The sequence below is a fragment of the Fusarium odoratissimum genome, assembly GCF_000260195.1.
Source record: "Fusarium odoratissimum NRRL 54006 unplaced genomic scaffold supercont1.1, whole genome shotgun sequence".
Classification (NCBI taxonomy): Eukaryota; Fungi; Ascomycota; class Sordariomycetes; order Hypocreales; family Nectriaceae; genus Fusarium; species Fusarium odoratissimum.
The window spans coordinates 1,512,644-1,529,830 of record NW_022158687.1 but is presented as its reverse complement, the minus strand read 5'-3'; the positions used below and the strand labels follow the sequence as shown (position 1 = coordinate 1,529,830).

Genomic DNA, 17,187 nt, shown 5'->3' with positions numbered 1-17,187 from the left:
TTGTTTCATTTTGGCTCATTTATTTCTACGATACTGCATTTACTTGACACTAACAGCAGTTTGGTTATTAAATCCCGAATACGGCGCTGTAACATTCAATCGCTATTCTTGTTCTATGATTTGCATGTTTGTCATTGACTGATGGAGATGTGCATAGTAGGACTTACATCACTGGTGTGCCTAACTATAATCAGTGAATGCATTGTTTAAGTAACCCAAGTCAGCGACGGGGTTCCGCATATCCACCGAGTAACAATACCTGGAGTGCCACTGTATCGCTGACTCGAGCCTTATGAATGAAAGCCCTGCAGCCGACGGCACTGATCATCATACCAATCTGCCTCGGGTTCATCTTTCAGTGGGATTCAGGGCAAGGCTTCTTCTTCTCGTTTGCGCTCCACTCTGGATGCACCTCACTGCTAGAAGCCGCCGTCATCCATGGATGTCATGGCACCCGAGACCCCGAAGAGGCCTGCAAACAAGGGCATGATAGAGTAACTACTTCAACCGGAGCCGGACGACCGTGATAGGTGGAGTTGCGCGAATATAAATCGGCTTTTCTGAAGTACCTTTGTCGTTACTTTTATTGTTGTTACTGTACCCATGCGATTATTTACCCTTTCGCTTTACGAAGTTTGCCCTGTTGAGTGTGTTTTGGTTATCTTGCACCAGCTGCGTACACAGTGAGCTGGCCGTGCTATGTACAATGTGTAGAACTTTGCAATTACCACAAGCATACCAGACACATCCATGTCTCTGCAGGTCTCTTTGTCTGAGAAAGCCTGATCTGTGTGGGTAATCTGGAGGCCAGTCATTACATACATACACACTCGGAGCTAGTAAGAATCCTGGGTTTCACAAAGGGCAGTTGACCGGGTCGAGTGTATGACATTTAATGAATCTCCCGGAGCTCGTGTAAGAAGCCAAACTTTATTTTAAATAGAAATAAACAAAAGTAATAAAACAGAACGCTGAGTCTACGGTAACAAGCTAGAAATTACTCAACTTTTGGATACGCATCAGGTCATGTTCGGTCCACGAGCACATCAAGAAGCAGATCAGCAGGTTGTTAACAGGAAGAGCAAATATAAGAGAATCTGCATACGTCTCAAAAGACCACCCATCCAGATGATTACACAAAGGGCAACAAGGCATCTACTGGTCATGAATCTCATCAGTTTCGAACAATCATTAGGCAGTTCAATACTAAATCGAGAGATACGAGTCGGAGATGGTTCATGTGCCAATTGTCTTTCCAACTCATACATACTACTACCTAGTCTGGTGCAATTTTTTTTTTCCATTATAATTTTACTTTCATAATGCAAAAGCCTAAAGTTAAGGCCACTACAGCATACGTCATTGCATTTTGCAAAGCTGCCTACCTGATTAAGGTTAATTTCCTGTTGATTTTAGAATAACTTTCTTTCAGATCTAACACAGTTATATTCTAAACATCCAGCTATATGGCTACCTCCTTTATCAACTCTAATAGGGCTTCATTTATTTTAGACATCAAGTGGCTGCGAGATCTTCCTAGATTTCATTACAAACCGATGCCCCACATATGGGTTTGCTCATTGGATACAGCACCTAATAACTTGCCCTTTTGGTAACGCTTACCTAATCACCAATCACCACATGGAAACTGCCTGATACTGGTACGAAATACTAAGGTAGGTAGCCTGGGACTCAGTTATATGGAAAAATAGAGATTAAGGCCCTGTGAGGACACAAAGGGGTTTACTGCGTCAAATGATGACTGTAGTACTTTGGCTGGGCATATACCACAGCAAGACTCGGACTTGATTACAGGTATATATAATTACAAAAATTATACATAGGTATTTGCTTTTATCCTAAATCGACAGCTGTTCTCGTAAAACCATTCCACTGTTGCCTGAATCCATGATGTTATGGTCAATTCGCTGCTAATGTTACACAAGACAGACAGTTGGTGTACAGGAGGACTTGGATCCTTGGAGCCTGGGAACATCGTGAAACGTGTTGAGGACAAGAGTCCCGTACTGCATGTAGTCAAGGGACTTTTCTAGCCAGTCATCCATGCTGTTGCTTGCCTTGCACCAAACGATGTGGCAAAGCGCAGTCCAGTAGATCCCATAGGGAAATAACTGATCAAGTACCAGAGCAGGCAGGCAAGTTGAACAAGAGCGGAGAATAAGGTGAGAATTGTGCTGTGAAGCTTTCGGTATGTAAGTAAAATCTTCAGCCCATCGCAAGCTAGACCTCACCTTCAAGGCAAACACTAGGGTCAACGTGATAGAGCCGAAATACGCCGCAGTAAACGGCAGTCGAGGAGTCGAAAGAAGGTGATAAACGTAGTTCATGGGGCCCATTACCGCAGCGAAGGAGGCCAGGAACATTAGTGATCCAACCGACCATCTGCATAGCCCCACATTAGTTTCCAAATGGGATTTTGAAATTCACCATGTCGAATCTACGACATCATATCATGGGGAAAACTAGTCACAATCAAGACGGTCTCACAGTAGTAAGGCCGCGTGACATAGATAGACAAGCAATATAGGATGAAGAGGGCAGACTGAAAGGGTTGCGCATGGATTTCCGACTTACAATATGACAAACTTGCGTGGTCTCAGAGAGAGGACGGGGAATAGAGTGAAGCAGATGACGAAACATGCCACAGCAGCGAGGTTACAAGCACCAAAGATCAACAAGCGATCCCATCGGCTAACTGCCAGTTGGGTTAGTGTCTTCTAACCACGAGGCATGTCATCCGCATCACATGCATAGTTCAAGGCATGGCTCAGATGCAATGCACATGTCCCGCTGCAGGGGTGCTGGAAGACGATAGGTGAAGAACATCCAGGGTTGACTCACGAACAAACCAGCCTTCCTCTTCTTCACGTCGACTGGGCGCGGGGAGAGGTGCACCTGAACTCTCGGTGGTAGGTAGACGGACATAACCGCTGCCTCCTTGGAAGGGATTTAAACTCTGAAGAGAGGAGAGTAACCCGCTTTGCTGAGAAGTATTGACTGGTTCATCGCGGCGACTCCAGCCGAGGGAGTTTATCGAGTCTCGGAAGGAGGAAGAGGCCATGGCGACAGGGGACCAGAGGGGCGGAAACGTAAGGGACAGGTTCAGCGATCGCGGGACAGGGACGGAGCGGCTAGGTCGATCGTGCGGCGCAGGTTCAGGTTCAGGATGAGATTCAGATTCGGGCTGGAGGTCGAGCTCGTAGGTGTGGAGGGTGGGACGGGCTTAACGCAAGACGGGCGATAAAGGCGGCCTCGTATCAAACTAATAATATAACTTGGAACAGCAATGTCCACTTCCTTGGAAAGTCTGGCATCGTGGTTGATGTGGTCAGTCGACGAGTACCCATGATATAGAGGCAGAGCCTTAGTTAACAAGGCGGACAAAGCTGGCTGCCTACCGCGATCTGTCGCCTACAGAGCTTAGACCTGTCGTTGACGACGTTGCTTTACGCAAGGTGACAGTACCCTCGATAGGCACGAAGGACTACGAGTCCTCGGGGGCTTAGGCTGGAGCGTTGGGGCCAAGGGGGTTGCAGGCGACCGCGCGTACCGCTCGAAAATGGCGGAGGTGGTAGCGATAAGAGCAAAGGCAGATGCGTGACAAAAGTCGACCGGAGTGTTTTGCGCGCGAAAGAGAAGAGAATGGGGACTATGGTCTATCTGGGCGTTTGGAGAGGAGTGAAGTTGGTCGTTGATAGTGGAGGGCGGCACTAAGCTGGGAAGTTGATGGATTGGGGTTGGGCGTGTGGTTCTTTCCTTGGATTGGATCCCATCGATTCCTGTAATGCCGTCCTCTCAGAAGCATTTGCTGAGGTTAGGCAGCGCAGGGGATTATATGATTGGCTGTGTGAGAGTGGAAACGAATTTGGGGTAGGTCTGGTGCCACCTGTGGCTCCCCCATCTTCCTTGCACGGGCCGCCTTTGATTGATGGAAGCCTCAAACGGACACTTTTGGCGGGGACGGGAGGGATCATGCATGACACAGAAGCATATGGCCAGGGATGGGAAGGCTTCAGAGTCAGAGCTCAGAGCTTCTGTCTGGCTCTTTCGGAGCTGAGCTGAGCTTGGGGCCTTGCAGGACGGAGCTTGAGACGCACCTGGAGGTTCCAGAGATCTTGAGGCTGATCATAGGCTTTTTGCCCATGCTAAAAAGAGCCAACCACATATCGCACATCCACGGCCTCACAAACACAGCCAAGTCCTCTTTCAGTGCATATGGCTTCAGAAGTTGAAAAAAATCTACATACAGGACAGGGTCCAGGCGGGAGAGGAGCGGGTGGACGGAGCGCTCCATGTTTACTGCTACCACTTACCACTTGAGGAGCGGACCGTAGAGGGCCGGACACGATCCGTAGGGAAACTAAGACGAGAGATTGTAAGAGGAGTCTGACTGATACCATACCCTCCATGACGAATGAGCCCGCACCAAGTTTCTGCCGTACATGTAACAACACTGAACGTGAGTGGAAAACACTACTAGAAACCTTTACACTCTCATCTAGGTATACGAATGTCACCAGGCCGACAAGAGTCAAGTCCCCCCGAAACACTCCGCTCTATGATTCTCACGACAACCAGCCGCTTCGAGATATTCTGCGACAATGATGGTGGGCTTCGAGCTGGGGCGCGTGGCCAGGGAGAGGGAAGAAGGATGGGAAAGTATCCAGCGCATGACCGAGCACAGAAGAAGAGATTCGAGGGAGGGGAATCGATTGCATGTAGCAATTCCCGATGAGTCCTTAAAGTCCCAGACAGTAGGTTGGGCTTGGTGTCTTAAATCCCAAGTCACGTTCAGCCTGGCGCCCACACACACAGTCGCATCCACACCCTCCCCTGTCTTTTCTATCTTGCATCAACTCTCAAGTGTAGACCGGACATAGCAGAAAATAGCGGCCACCATTACCGCCAACTTTCTGTATCTATAGCCAAGCCCAATTCCAGCTTGCATACAACTACATAGGGACCAGTGACCACGGCCTCCACGTTTGGTCTGAAATACATTATGTCAGGTGGGCGAGAGACGATAAGAGTTGTACATCTGACTTGACGGCTATGGCTAGTATTTTTAGCCTATTCCTGGAAGTATAAATTAGGGGACCATGGTGCCTTAGCCTCCGGTCAAGGATTGTTGATCTCATCTTGCAGCTGTGTTAGAAAGGACCTTACTCTTTGAACTGGCCTTTCCAGTCATCAACAACATCTGGGACTTGATCGTACGGAGACGGACTTTGAAGGAGTAAGCACAGCCAGCCATAGGGGACGAAGAGAAGGACGAGCGAGAGTCGATATCAAGAGCAAGGCTAAGAACAGAACAAGAAGAGAAATCCACTTGATCATTCGAAACGCAGCTATCCGTTGAGTCTATTTGATCAGCGTCCATACCTACCACGTTCGTGAGAGTTACCACCACGAGAGACGGGAGACCCTTACATTGGTGCTTGGGCTTGTTCGTATCGGATCTTTATCGACTACTACTAACTCACTTACACCTAACAACCACCCCCCCTTTGGATCGTCAGCCACGGCTGAGTGTGGTCTTGCACTGGACCCTTGACCGACTTTATTGTCATATTGTACTTACACTTACGCCACCCTCTCTCCTAAGCCATCACCTGTCCTCCAGCTCTAGGACCCTCCAGCCTATATTGGAGGCGCCATAAATACAATAAACGTCAGACCGCTTGCTCTTAACGTCACCGTCAATCGAGAACGCTCATCTTGGCCCAAGCTGGTCTTTTATGCACGGTATCCGATCCTGCCGCCGTGTTTGCGCCATCCGCCAACTTTAGTATTTCACACTTGTCTGGACAATAACAGATCTCGAAGTCTCGCTTACTTTGTCTGTGCGTTCGAATAAATTAGAACGCATCTGGAGACAAATAGCAAGGCCTTTTTAACCTTCAATACTTCAATCGTGAGAGTTGCGACTGCGAGTCTTGCTCCTTATCCTCAAACTTGAGCTTCAGCGCGGCCTCACCTCATCCCGAGGACGGATCTTAACATCTATCACATCACCATACATTACGGACCTGAACCCTGCATTTCGGCGCCCCGCTGCTACTCACATCCACATCCTTCCATTCCCCGATTTGGACAACCTCCTCGACCACAGCTCAAGCAACACTTCGAATACAATTCGGGTACTTTATCCTGCTTCGTCCGCTCGACTCGACTTACCATAGCCTTACCTCTCAAGATATTATTGCATCGCCTGCTCTAAGCCGTATTATCCGCCTCGGCTATCGTACCGCATCGCATCCATATAAGTCGACTGTGCAAGCTCAACAACACGGCTGCTTCCATGCCTTCTGCGCATTTTGGTGCCTTAACTATACTTGGTGAGTAGAATAATTCATTCTTCTTTTCTGTCCGGTTGCCTGGCATGTTGTACGTATGCTCTGGTCCGGTTGTTCTGCCCAGACAAACCCCTACCAACCGCTTGGACTTTCGTGGAAGGACGACGCATCATAGCCTCATTACCTACCTCCTACCTACCAACCTAGCCCCCCTCCCCAACGATCTTTGTCTCTTTGTTATACAAGCTGTTTGCTCAGCTTTTCAACCTGATACGTTCTTCTTATTAGTGTCGTTGTCATAATTATGACCCACGGTCTTGCCCGTTTGTTTCATTTCTCATCTGAATATCTTGTTTCCCTCCCTATATCCCGTCTCGACTGAGGTGCGCCGAGCTACGAGGTACAAGTGACATACCGAAACCGTGGCCCCCCCTCTTCTGATTCGGGTGCCACACACACATCACATTTCGCGCTCTCATCGCCCAAAACCAAGACCTCCATCATCCTTCTTCCTCTAGCTGCGACTCAGACATCCGTATTCCAGAACTACATTGCTGACTGGTCATCTCACCATTCCAAGAACAGCCACTAAAACCCTGAATCTGAATAAACGCTCTTCACCGCCTAGCTCGACTGGGTTTATCCTTATCCCTTCCAAGTCTGCAGCTTCATTTACGACTCAGACTCAGACAAAGAACCCCTCAACTGCTTCTCCGACCGCCGTGCCCCCCGCCCCGACCATCTCACAGGACAGCATCTCCAGACTGCTACTAATAACACTGGACTGGGGCTAGCACTGTACGTGCCAGACGATAAACTGGACCTTTTCGCCCGTGCGTTACAAAGTACTCCAGCCCAAGTGGCCAAACCCACTCTCTGCTCTTTTGGCTTGCGGAGTACCTGTACCCCCAGGGAGCGCCCCCAGCGCTTTAACCCCTTGTAGGTACCTGGCCCTGACCATAGTGAACGGACGCCTGGAGGTCCTGCACTCAGTGCCCACCATTTCAACCCCCCTCCAACCCCGAACGTCTCCCTCCGACCCTCCGACTCACGACATTCATCTTTCCCACAATACCTTATCTGGCTCCAACTCCATCCGGGATACTTTCCGTTGCGGCGCTTGAATCATCACTCACCTGGCACTCGCTATTCATTTATGGACTGCAGATAGCGCACACTCTATATTCCCCGAATTCAACTGCAACACTCTCTGTTTGGTGAGTCAAAGGAATCCAAACCTCAACCCCCGGCCATCCGCCCGCCACTTCCCTCCTTGCTGTAACCTCCGCGGCGGTGGGCACCCCATATATGGATGCCCGCTTCCCATCGCCGAGCCGGTCTTCTTGACTTTGCATTTCCCCCGCTTTGTGTTCGGCGCTGTCCTGACTTTGCTGACTCGATCCCTTAACAGGCCAGTTCAAGCTTGATCTTCGTAACTCAAACGTACCATCAACCTTAGCCGAACTGGTGAACGCCCACAATATTCCGCCCACATCCCCCCTCTAGCTAGGGCAACAACATCCGACTCTTCAACCACGATACAATAACCTAACCTCTATCATCCCCGTCATAATGGCCCAGCACGGCTTCAACCAATTTGGCAACGGCCACAGCGGGGCGAGTATCGATCCCAACGATCTCGCCATGTCAGGTGGTTATTCTCCTTCATTCAACAACTTCAACTCGAACTCTGGAAACGGCACAAACGGATTCACAAACAGTTCCGCTATGTTCGATGATGATGAGCTTTTGGATGGTCTGAATGCACCTCCTGTTACCCAGTCCGGAATCTCGGGTCAAGGCCAGGACTTTTCAGGATTAAGTATGGGCGGCTTCTCTCAGAATGCATTCCCTCATCGTAACTCGGGTCTGCAAATCGACCAGTCACATATGAACGGGTACTCGAGTACCCCCGATGGAGATCCCATTCAAAGTCCCTTCAATACTGGTTTCAATACCCAGTACCGACAAATGCAAGGCCACTCACTCGGAACCTCTTTACATTCCCCCTTGTCCTACAACGAATCTCCATTAGCCGGTGCCATGAATGCCGATAGCAACGACCCGAACTTCCTCAACGCTAAAGCCAGAGCCAGAATGTCCCAGCAGATGCAGCGGAAGACATCCAATAGTCGTAGCCCTATGTCACCCATGACTCCCAAAACCGCTACCCTTCATGGAATGACAATTGGATCGCAGGAGTCTCCCGGTTTCGGCGGTCAAGCCATGAAGTCAGCCAATGGCCAGTGGCTCAACACCCCTGCTGGAAGCATCCCCGCATCTTACAATTCTGGGTACTCCTCTCCTATGCAGCCTGGCATGAATCAAATCAGTGAGGTTATGATGAAGGGTGGTACTTCGATGCCTGCGAAGCTTGGTGTCGCTTCAAACGCCGTTTCCTCTCAGGAAATGAAGAGGAAACGGCGGCGAGAGTCTCACAACCTTGTTGAACGTCGTCGACGAGACAACATCAACGAAAGGATTCAGGATCTTAGCCGACTCGTCCCCACTCACCGTCTGGAGGATGAGAAGATCCGAAAGCTTATCCAGAACGGGACACCTCTCTCTCCATCATTGACTGGAATCGCGAGCCCTCAAGCAACGTCTGGCCTCGCCGGACCAGGAGCTCGAAGAGCCACTGGAAACACTGCAGGTAATATTACGACAGGTCTCCCTATCGAGGACAAGGACAAGGGTCCCAACAAGGGCGATATTCTCAACGGCGCCGTCAGTTGGACGCGAGATCTCATGTGGATGCTCCACCTTAAACTTCAACAGCAGGAGGAGATGATGAACACTATCGCTGAACTGGGTGGGCACTTCCCCTTTGAGATGACAGAAGATGAGCGACGGATGCAGACCGAGCTCATGGATGCTATAACAAAGAGTGAGAACGGTACTTTCTCTTACTCGCGAACAGCTGGATCTGGTCTGCGAGTTCCTCACCACACCGATTATCGGGGCGACTCTTTGTCAGGCGGAGGAGGCAGCCTCGATCCTGTTGCCATCAGCCCGGATGACAACCTCGACTTGAATGACACCAACCAATTTTGGCATGATCCGGATGACAACAACAGTGGCCACGCTTCAGTCAATTTCAAAGAAGAGGATGAATATGACATGGATCTTACGCAGTAACGTGAGCATTTTTCTAACCCACCTTATTCGGTCTTTTGGAGCATGTCTCTTCGAGCGCAGACCAGAACTACATTCGCTGGGTGTCCTCTTTTGCTTCCTTCAGGTGTTGGCGTTTCCGGTATGTGGTACTGGCATCATTCCCATCATTGCATGTCACTATCCTCCTTGACCGAGCATTACAATGCAGGGCAGTTCAAGGGGCGTGATCTCTCGGTGTTTTGGCATTCTCTCGGTGTTGTCTTTTTTCGTTTCGTTTTGGGGTGCAGAAGGCTTGTGCCTAACCGCATTATATAGGATTACAGGGGCATGTCCGAAATACTTCCTTGTGCTGAAGGTGTTAACACTTGTTGGGTTTGCTTCTTATTTTTCTCCTTTCGAAGGTGGGCTGGTTGTTGGTGTTGATTTTCTTCTTTTTTTCATGTTACGATACCTTGGGTCAATTTATGCATTAAGTCTAGGAGGCAGTTAATGAATGGATGCAAGGTCAAATCTCGAATGTCTCTGGTTTAGGAAACTTCACTTCTCTCCACTCCTACTTTTCCTCTTGCAGTCTAATACGCACGGTGCTCTTTTTGCCCAAGTTTTGGTAACAAGGCGAATGGAAGTTAGATCCTTTACTGGGCTGGAGGAGTGCTCTAACTTATTGTGCGTGCTGCAGTTTTGCAGCTGTTTCGTTGCTTTTTATTGCCTAGATACCACATGCGAGATACTTATCATTATAAATGTTTCTATCCATGACCACATCTCAACATCTATACACGAAAGTCTGGTAGCCTGCCACGGGAAACTTAGCCAGCTGGGTCACCAATGACGGGTGCAGAGCAAATACTCGCCCATAGCTGTTAGTGTGTTCCATACCAACTTCCGCTTCATATCCTCTTGTAAAGCGATGCGTTCCAAGGCACACCGGCCATCAAAATACTTGCACATAACCTGCCAACTGTTTGCTAATTTTTCGTCGCTGAAACGACGAGCGATGGCCGACAGGTAGCGTGATTCCTTGCCGGTGGCCTTTTTGGCATCGAGGATGATGTGAGGTGTCAAGCCTTGGAGATGCGGGTGGTCGTTTACAGAGGGGTGTGCCGTTGCGACTGGGACAGGCTTACGGGCATGTGCTGTCGCCTTTTCAGCGGCGTCGCGCTGGGCTTTGGAGGCAATCCGCTCGAGACGGGCTTTCTCTGCGGCCTGCTCGGCAACGGTGGGAACATGAGAGCCGTCAGTGCCGGAGTGACCTTCGGAAGACTCGGAGGTGCGTGGGGCCGAGGTAAACGTAGAGGTATCGTCTTTGGCCTCCTTTTCTTTGCTTTTATTCGCATCTGTATCCGCCGCGGCACGGAGCTCCTCAGCTTCCATCTCGTACTCGACCTCGTACATGATTTCAGGCCAGACGACGACGTAGGCAAATGTACAGAGTTGGGTCACCCAACCGCGACGCATGAGCCAGGAAAGCATAAGAAGATAGGTCGGGCGGTGGGCTTTGCTAGGCGAAAACTGCTTGTATGGACGGGGTGCTTGAGAGAGCTCAGCGAGAAAATTCGGGAGCGGTGGAGCTAGGGGGAATGCTCTCTGCCATTCTAAAGTGTCGAGAGGAAGACGGGATAGGTCACTATTGGGGGATAATATATATTGATCCTTGGCGTGGAGGGGAGGGATAGCAATGGCACGACGCCAGAATATAAAATGTTGAGCATATTTTCGCACTTGACCTAGAGTCAAGATGTTGCTTTGACCAACTTGGTAGAATCTATAGACATGTTGAGCTAAGTGAAGGGCCGGGATCAGATGTAGTGAGTCACATACGATTGTGTTGGCTTTGACAGCCGTACAAACTCAACCATTGAGGCTGTAGTTGGGTCTGGGTCAGCTTGGAGCTCGGCGATGATTTTCTTTTCATCATCAGTGAGCAGTAGAGCAAAGTTGCGATCAAGAAAGCCAGGCTCCTCGAGGGCATCTTGACTGATGAAAGTATTCGCGGTCGTGAGCCAAAGGCCACGCTGGGTCCCCTCTTCGCCCTGAGGGAGGTCATCGATGTAGAAAGGAATAGGAATCTGAACCGAAGGGGTCAGAGAGCCAGCTGCAGTATCGAGATGCAGAGCGGCGATCTTGTTTTGAGACACTGCCTCATATATATCGTGCATGGCAGCGGCCAGTGATGAGCTCTGAAGTATTTCTTTCCAAAGAACACTCATTCGTTTCCCTGATCAATGTTTAATTGTGAGTAACTTAATAAAGTTTTGAGTAGAACATACGCTCCTCTCGCGCCTTATCTTTGGCGACAAGTATTCGTTTCGACTCTTTCCACACAAACTCGCTATGTTGCTGGCTGTATTTGAAGGCCTTGCTAACCTTCTTTATAATGTGGTCGTATATGGATTCAACGACATCCTTAACTTCGTTGCTGCTAGGGTTAAGGATGAAGACGAGGTTAAACATGGTCATGGAACTGCGTTTCTCATCGTCCTTGTCCTTACCGTCTTCCTTCTTGCCATCCTTTTCCTCTACAGGTTGCTCAGGCGCCTTTCCTGCAGATGGAGGATCGACCTCATGAGGCGCTGGTTGTTCTTCGTTGTACGCAGAGCGCTTATCAGCGCGGGATGTCTTCTTCGGCTTCTTCCATCTGCCATTTTCGGGAACATGGATAGGATAAGATACACAATATAGTGGATCTAATGATAGTTGAAAGAGTTTCTTGTGATAGGGGCGGGCGGGAGTTAGAATGCCCGCAAGATCGCGAGCAGGGAAGCCTGCAACACGTTCCCACGGAACAATCTGAGATCCAGATTCAGTAAAAGAGTGCTCGTCTGCGTTGCGTCCCTGCTTAGGGAGAGGTACGTCGTCAGCAACATCCGAGAAGCTCTGCTGCGACAGCCGTTCAAGAAGAATATCCTCAAGCTCGGCACCTGTGGAAGAACTTGACTTGGAATGAGGCTCAATGTTTGCGGGGTAGTGGAACACAAATGCTGGGCCATCGCGAGAGCGATTGACTACAAGAGCAACGGCGAGGAAATTGTCGCTAGTAACACTCGGCACAGCCATAGTGAAGGGTTTTACATGATAAGACTGAGGGTAAAGTAGCTAATGGTTGTCACATGAAGCGGCAACATTGTTGACCTGATGTAAGTCTTGAATGAGTAGTAGGTGGGCACCTATTTGAGATGTGGTTTGTCGCGATGGAGTTTGTCCAATGAACTACGCCTCAGGTGCTTGGGAGAGATGAGCCTCATGAGCGCCACATTTTCGCAAATAGAGGGGAGTCCAGGTCAGTAGGAGGGGAGGAAGGTCACACACGGGTATCAGGGATGAGCGAGGTACGAGGTGGGGGTTTCAAATGAGGCTCATGACATACCCTAAGGTTCCCTGGGTACGGACAATTCATATGCGGCGTCTAGGTTCTTTTTAGAAAGGGAAGGGATGGGATCGGAAGGGAAGCGAATGAATAACATCCATCCTTCGTTAGTGATCGAGCTATTTCTTTGTCACGAGCGTTGCCTTGCGTAAGTGGAGGCCAATGAGGTCCTTTTGGCTGGCGCCGTAAGGGATCAAGCAACATAAAGATCCATGATGTTTAGCGCATAATAGCCTGCCAGATTTGACGAGTCGGTGTGCAGAATAGGCAATTGACAATAAAACAGGGGCCAAGAGAAAACTCGACGGTCCAGTTCCTCTCGACCGCAATAAGCAGTATCAATTTATCCAGACAGTTGGATTGCCTTGGATTGTGTCGTATTTCCATGAAAGGGGCAGTGTTATTCGCATATCAGTGGCGAGAAATCATTCTGGTTTCCGGCCTTTTTTTTTTTTTTTTAAAAAAAAAAAAAAAAAAAAAAAAAAAAAAAACCCAACGGGATTCCCAACACAATTTACTGCTCATTTCCCTTTCACTTATTCTCCTCTCCCTTACCCCAGTATCTACCGACCGGCTACATTACTGTTGGCTCTTTTCTTTCAAGTAGCAGCACTACTTTGGTGGATAGTCGAGTCGAGTTCAGTGCCACAGGGCACGGAGGACAACACAATCACCTGAACATGTGATTCTGGGTCCAAGCAGACGAATATTTTTCTTTTCATCGTACACTGCCGCCGAAAGCAACCTTTGAATAGCGGTCGAGGCTCGTCTTTTAGACACTCTCGTATTTTCTTGCAGCTTGCTTCAGCCAAAGCATCTAATGCCTAGTTCCCACATTATCACGCACTATTCATACCATTTATGAATTCACACTGAATCCCCATATTCCTTCCATTGAATTGCATCCATGCATCTAGGCTTCACATTCACATCCACATCCACCTTACGAGTGACACGCGACAATCCTTCCCTCGTATCTAAAAAGTCCCAGGCTGCAGCGGAAAACGGCACTCCCTTCCTTTTCATAAGGTCTAGGCCGTCTCTCTGACTGGCCCACGCCCACAAAAGCAGCAGCCAGCACCAACACCGCTCTGTCCCGTCTGCCTTAGCTTTATTACTATTTCTACACGAGGTACCTAACCTTTGCCGGCTTCCGTTCGACTGGAAAGGTAACAGGTCGTGTGCTTTCCCTCCTATTTTATTATCTATACCGCCCTCTGCTTGCATCACCACCGTCTCCTGCTGCTTTTCCCTCCGTCATCACCACCATCTCGTACTCCGTCCTCGCCGACCCCTCCGCTTCCCGGCCGTCCCCCTCCTTGAGCCTCCGGTACCCCTTTCTCCACTGTCTTACGGTACGACCTGTCTACTACCACCGTCGCCGGCGCCGCTTTATCCTGGACCGTCCCCGGATTTACGCCCCTGAACCCCTAAAACAGATCTATCTGGCTGCTTGGGAATTTTTTTCTTCAACCCTCAACCTGATCTTTTCAGCCTTGATATTCGGACTCGCTTGTTCGCAAACAACTCCGGCAACTCTCCCACCCACATCTTGACCTACCTCTCCTAATTTTTCTGGCCCGCTGATTATTTGGACCCCGCCATCTCACTCTTCCGTCTCCCCTCTCTTACCGTCCTCCCCCTCAGCGCGTACCCTCACCTCCTTATTTTTCACTCATCGCTGCACTCGCGTGACCATGACAACATCACCAACCAACCTCGATTTTGGCCATGTGCCCTTCTTGGACTTGGCCTACGACAACAATGAATCACAAGACTCGGCTCGAACACTCATCCTGACACTCATGCCAGACTGGGCGAGCCAAGACTCAAACGTTGAATTTGTGCGTTTCACTGATGGCATCACCAATACTCTGCTAAAGGCCGTCAACCACCGCCCTGGCATGTCCAAGCTTGATGTTGATCGGGATGCTATCCTACTCCGAGCCTACGGTCATGGAACTGCCGTTCTCATTGACCGTGAACGTGAGGCTGAGAACCATGAGCTGCTCATGAGATATGGTCTTGCTACTCAGTTGCTTGCCCGTTTCAAGAATGGCATGATGTACCGTTATATCCTGGGTAAACCTGCACGTGCCCAGGATCTTCGTGAACCTCTAATACTATCTGCCATCGCTCGTCGTCTTGCACACTGGCACGCAACTGTACCTTGCTTGCCGGACCCCAATCATAGTCGGGACGATAGGCATGTAAATGGCGAGGCCAAACTCAATGGACTTGCCAACGGTAACACCGGCACCAATGGTGATAGCCTGACCAACGGGAATACCAACGGTATTGTGAACGAAAACAACAAGTCTCGCCAAGAACAGATTGATAATACTGCCCCTGGAAAAGCTCCGCCTAATATGTGGACAACCATGCAAAAATGGATCTTCGCCTTGCCCACTGATACGGACGCTCAGCGGCAGAGGCAGGCACTGCTGCAGGCAGAGTTGAAAGAGATGGTCCAAAAACTGAGCCAGCGGCCTGGCTTGGGCAAGAACGGGGTACGTTCATAAGCACACAGTTACCCGATGGAAAATATTAACCTATGTGTGCAGCTTGTATTTGCGCACTGCGACCTGCTGTGTGCCAACGTTATCATCCACGAAGACGATGAGGCGGCCCCTACCGTCGACTTCATCGATTACGAGTATGCTACACCATCGCCTGCGGCTTTTGACGTGGCGAACCACTTTGCAGAGTGGGCAGGGTATGACTGCGACTACTCGGCTGTACCCAGACAGGATCAACGACTTGCGTTTGTAAGGGAGTACATCAAATCTTACTTTTCTTTAACCGGCGAGGAGGTCGATGAAGAGGAGGAGGTTCGGAAACTCATGACCGAGGTCGATGCGTATCGAGGAGTGCCAGGATTCTACTGGGGCATCTGGTCCCAAATCCAAGCTGTCATTTCCAAGATTGACTTTGACTATGCTCAATATGCTGAACTGCGATTGAGTGAATACTGGGCATACAAGGGCGAGGAGGATGGCAGCCGAAAAGCTTCAGGCCAAGAGATGCCATTGAGGGAAAAGACTTGGTGGCGCACCGAGTAGGTGAATCCACAGACATTCACCTGAGCATGGCATAGCGGTAATCAAAGCAGGGACTGAAGCCAGTGACATTATACTATGTATTAATTGTCAATCAGTAAGCGAGAGCGAGATTTCCTCAGTGGCTACTGTGGGCGGGGAAACGATTAAAAACGCGTCGGAAATGGGAACGGGCACAACGAGCAACGGTTACAAGGAAGCCATTTTTGCCCTTGTTTTTCTGGATCCAGGTCTGGCTTCTCAGAACCGACGGCTTCATCGTTTCCGTTCTTGGCTTTTCCCAGACCCCCTCTTCCCACGTTCCCTGGACGCTCTCTACATGACGAACAGCCAACCACCCTCGTCCATTCCTAGGGCTGGGTGCGATCCCATTCTATTGATTTGATTTTCTTCTTTTACTTGTTGTTTTATGTCATTGTTGCGTATTCTTGCAATGTTATGACCATATAAAGAAAGCTCAACAGCGGATAGGATGGCATCAAGGGATAAAGCCATTCAACATGAGCGATAGCTACTGCAACTAGAGGAGTAGACAGGTCACAAATGAATTGTCTCGTCCGCATGCTTAGTTATTATAATTGAACCTGCAGTAGATGGGTCCTTTTAATATAAATATGGACATTCTCACATACAATACCTCATAGAGGACATCATCACATATCTACGAGAGAGAAGAACCAAGGTACCTCAATGTGGTGCCTTATTGATACTCGGCATCAACATATGATTTCATCCTGCTGTTCCTCATTACCGAGACATTTCGGACTGGTCAATTTACTTGATTGTTATTACTTAGGCTGACAAGAAAAGGCGGGCATTGTCCAACCACATGCAGCTACACCCTCATAGGCCAGAACCCGAGGGACAGCTGCATCACCAGAAGCAGCATCTTGCGTTCATCACACCCGCTTAGCCAACCGGGGAGATGTCCCAAGATGGCTAGAGAGGGCAGGCGGCTGTCTACAGTGCATGTCTTGGTCGATTCAGGTAACAGCAGCAAGGTATGACTGGATGGTGTGGCGTATGGGACAAGCAGACCAGCAGACGTGGCTGGCATTGGAGATGAGAGATAAAGATGAGAACCGTGAGATGCTTTGGAGCAAGGTAAGGTACGACGATGTAGTGTCACATCAAGCCTGGGGCAGGCTGGGGCATTTGAATGCATGCCGCTGAGCTGGGAACATGGTCTATGTAATACCTACCAGGCTAGGGAAGGCAATAAAACTTAGGACCTCGATCCCAGATGATGAGTATACTTGGGTAAATTATTACTACGGTTAGGGGAATCTTTGATGTGTTTATTTTGGCATTCTTTGTCAAAGTCTGA

At 49.4% G+C, this 17,187-nt stretch overlaps 6 protein-coding genes across 17 annotated transcripts; 2 read left to right on the top strand and 4 right to left on the bottom strand.

The window, feature by feature from the left end:
• Positions 1-1,701: 1,701 nt before the first annotated feature.
• FOIG_00540 (uncharacterized protein) lies at positions 1,702-3,818 on the bottom strand. Of its 4 annotated transcripts, XM_031196764.1 has the most exons (5): positions 3,420-3,818; positions 2,863-3,328; positions 2,596-2,716; positions 2,253-2,403; positions 1,702-2,203 (listed from the first exon to the last, which is right to left on the bottom strand). In XM_031196764.1, the coding sequence occupies exons 2-5, from the start codon at positions 3,080-3,082 to the stop codon at positions 2,051-2,053; spliced, it is 645 nt and encodes a 214-aa protein (XP_031072531.1). In that variant the 5' UTR covers positions 3,083-3,328; positions 3,420-3,818; the 3' UTR covers positions 1,702-2,050. The 4 variants fall into 4 exon arrangements, with proteins under 4 accessions (XP_031072531.1, XP_031072530.1, XP_031072529.1 ...); XM_031196763.1 differs by having other exon boundaries at positions 2,863-3,811; XM_031196762.1 differs by having other exon boundaries at positions 1,739-2,403; positions 3,420-3,758.
• Positions 3,819-4,039: 221 nt separating this feature from the next.
• Positions 4,040-4,315, bottom strand: FOIG_00539 (uncharacterized protein; the record flags this gene model as incomplete). Its single annotated transcript, XM_031196760.1, has 1 exon — positions 4,040-4,315. One exon carries the CDS (start codon positions 4,313-4,315, stop codon positions 4,040-4,042), a length of 276 nt encoding a protein of 91 aa, XP_031072527.1.
• Positions 4,316-4,773: 458 nt separating this feature from the next.
• FOIG_00538 (uncharacterized protein) lies at positions 4,774-11,404 on the top strand. Of its 7 annotated transcripts, XM_031196759.1 has the most exons (4): positions 4,985-5,257; positions 5,338-6,359; positions 6,898-7,534; positions 7,729-10,227. In XM_031196759.1, the coding sequence occupies exon 4, from the start codon at positions 7,890-7,892 to the stop codon at positions 9,453-9,455; it is 1,566 nt and encodes a 521-aa protein (XP_031072526.1). In that variant the 5' UTR covers positions 4,985-5,257; positions 5,338-6,359; positions 6,898-7,534; positions 7,729-7,889; the 3' UTR covers positions 9,456-10,227. The 7 variants fall into 7 exon arrangements, with proteins under 7 accessions (XP_031072521.1, XP_031072523.1, XP_031072525.1 ...); XM_031196754.1 differs by having other exon boundaries at positions 4,774-5,257; positions 6,606-11,404; XM_031196756.1 differs by having other exon boundaries at positions 4,774-6,359; positions 6,903-7,534; positions 7,729-11,404.
• FOIG_00537 (uncharacterized protein) lies at positions 6,641-13,085 on the bottom strand. 3 transcript variants are annotated; one of them, XM_031196751.1, is made up of 4 exons: positions 12,802-12,910; positions 11,705-12,658; positions 11,256-11,652; positions 10,046-11,199 (listed from the first exon to the last, which is right to left on the bottom strand). In XM_031196751.1, exons 2-4 carry the CDS (start codon positions 12,489-12,491, stop codon positions 10,257-10,259), a joined length of 2,127 nt encoding a protein of 708 aa, XP_031072518.1. In that variant the 5' UTR covers positions 12,492-12,658; positions 12,802-12,910; the 3' UTR covers positions 10,046-10,256. The 3 variants fall into 3 exon arrangements, with proteins under 3 accessions (XP_031072517.1, XP_031072518.1, XP_031072519.1); XM_031196752.1 differs by having other exon boundaries at positions 12,744-12,824; XM_031196750.1 differs by having other exon boundaries at positions 6,641-11,199; positions 11,705-13,085.
• A 192-nt stretch (positions 13,086-13,277) lies between these two features.
• FOIG_00535 (uncharacterized protein) lies at positions 13,278-16,613 on the top strand. Its single transcript, XM_031196748.1, has 2 exons — positions 13,278-15,311; positions 15,366-16,613. Exons 1-2 carry the CDS (start codon positions 14,499-14,501, stop codon positions 15,861-15,863), a joined length of 1,311 nt encoding a protein of 436 aa, XP_031072515.1. The 5' UTR covers positions 13,278-14,498; the 3' UTR covers positions 15,864-16,613.
• FOIG_00536 (uncharacterized protein) lies at positions 13,585-16,073 on the bottom strand. Its single transcript, XM_031196749.1, has 2 exons — positions 15,594-16,073; positions 13,585-15,537 (listed from the first exon to the last, which is right to left on the bottom strand). The coding sequence occupies exon 2, from the start codon at positions 14,026-14,028 to the stop codon at positions 13,669-13,671; it is 360 nt and encodes a 119-aa protein (XP_031072516.1). The 5' UTR covers positions 14,029-15,537; positions 15,594-16,073; the 3' UTR covers positions 13,585-13,668.
• Positions 16,614-17,187: the final 574 nt, after the last annotated feature.

Bases quoted from the DNA above. Each gene is read 5' to 3' on its own strand.
- FOIG_00537 (XM_031196750.1), bottom strand. From the start codon at position 12,491: ATGGCTGTGCCGAGTGTTACTAGCGACAATTTCCTCGCCGTTGCTCTT. The intron at 11,653-11,704 runs GTATGTTCTACT...AACATTGATCAG, and splicing joins AGATAAGGCGCGAGAGGAGC to GGAAACGAATGAGTGTTCTT. The intron at 11,200-11,255 runs GTATGTGACTCA...ACATGTCTATAG, and splicing joins CTGTCAAAGCCAACACAATC to ATTCTACCAAGTTGGTCAAA.
- FOIG_00538 (XM_031196754.1), top strand. From the start codon at position 7,890: ATGGCCCAGCACGGCTTCAACCAATTTGGCAACGGCCACAGCGGGGCG.
- FOIG_00540 (XM_031196761.1), bottom strand. From the start codon at position 3,082: ATGGCCTCTTCCTCCTTCCGAGACTCGATAAACTCCCTCGGCTGGAGT. The intron at 2,717-2,862 runs GTGAGTCAACCC...CCCAACTGGCAG, and splicing joins AGAGGAAGGCTGGTTTGTTC to TTAGCCGATGGGATCGCTTG. The intron at 2,404-2,595 runs GTAAGTCGGAAA...GGGGCTATGCAG, and splicing joins CCACGCAAGTTTGTCATATT to ATGGTCGGTTGGATCACTAA.
- FOIG_00536 (XM_031196749.1), bottom strand. From the start codon at position 14,028: ATGCAAGCAGAGGGCGGTATAGATAATAAAATAGGAGGGAAAGCACAC.
- FOIG_00535 (XM_031196748.1), top strand. From the start codon at position 14,499: ATGACAACATCACCAACCAACCTCGATTTTGGCCATGTGCCCTTCTTG. The intron at 15,312-15,365 runs GTACGTTCATAA...CTATGTGTGCAG, and splicing joins CTGGCTTGGGCAAGAACGGG to CTTGTATTTGCGCACTGCGA.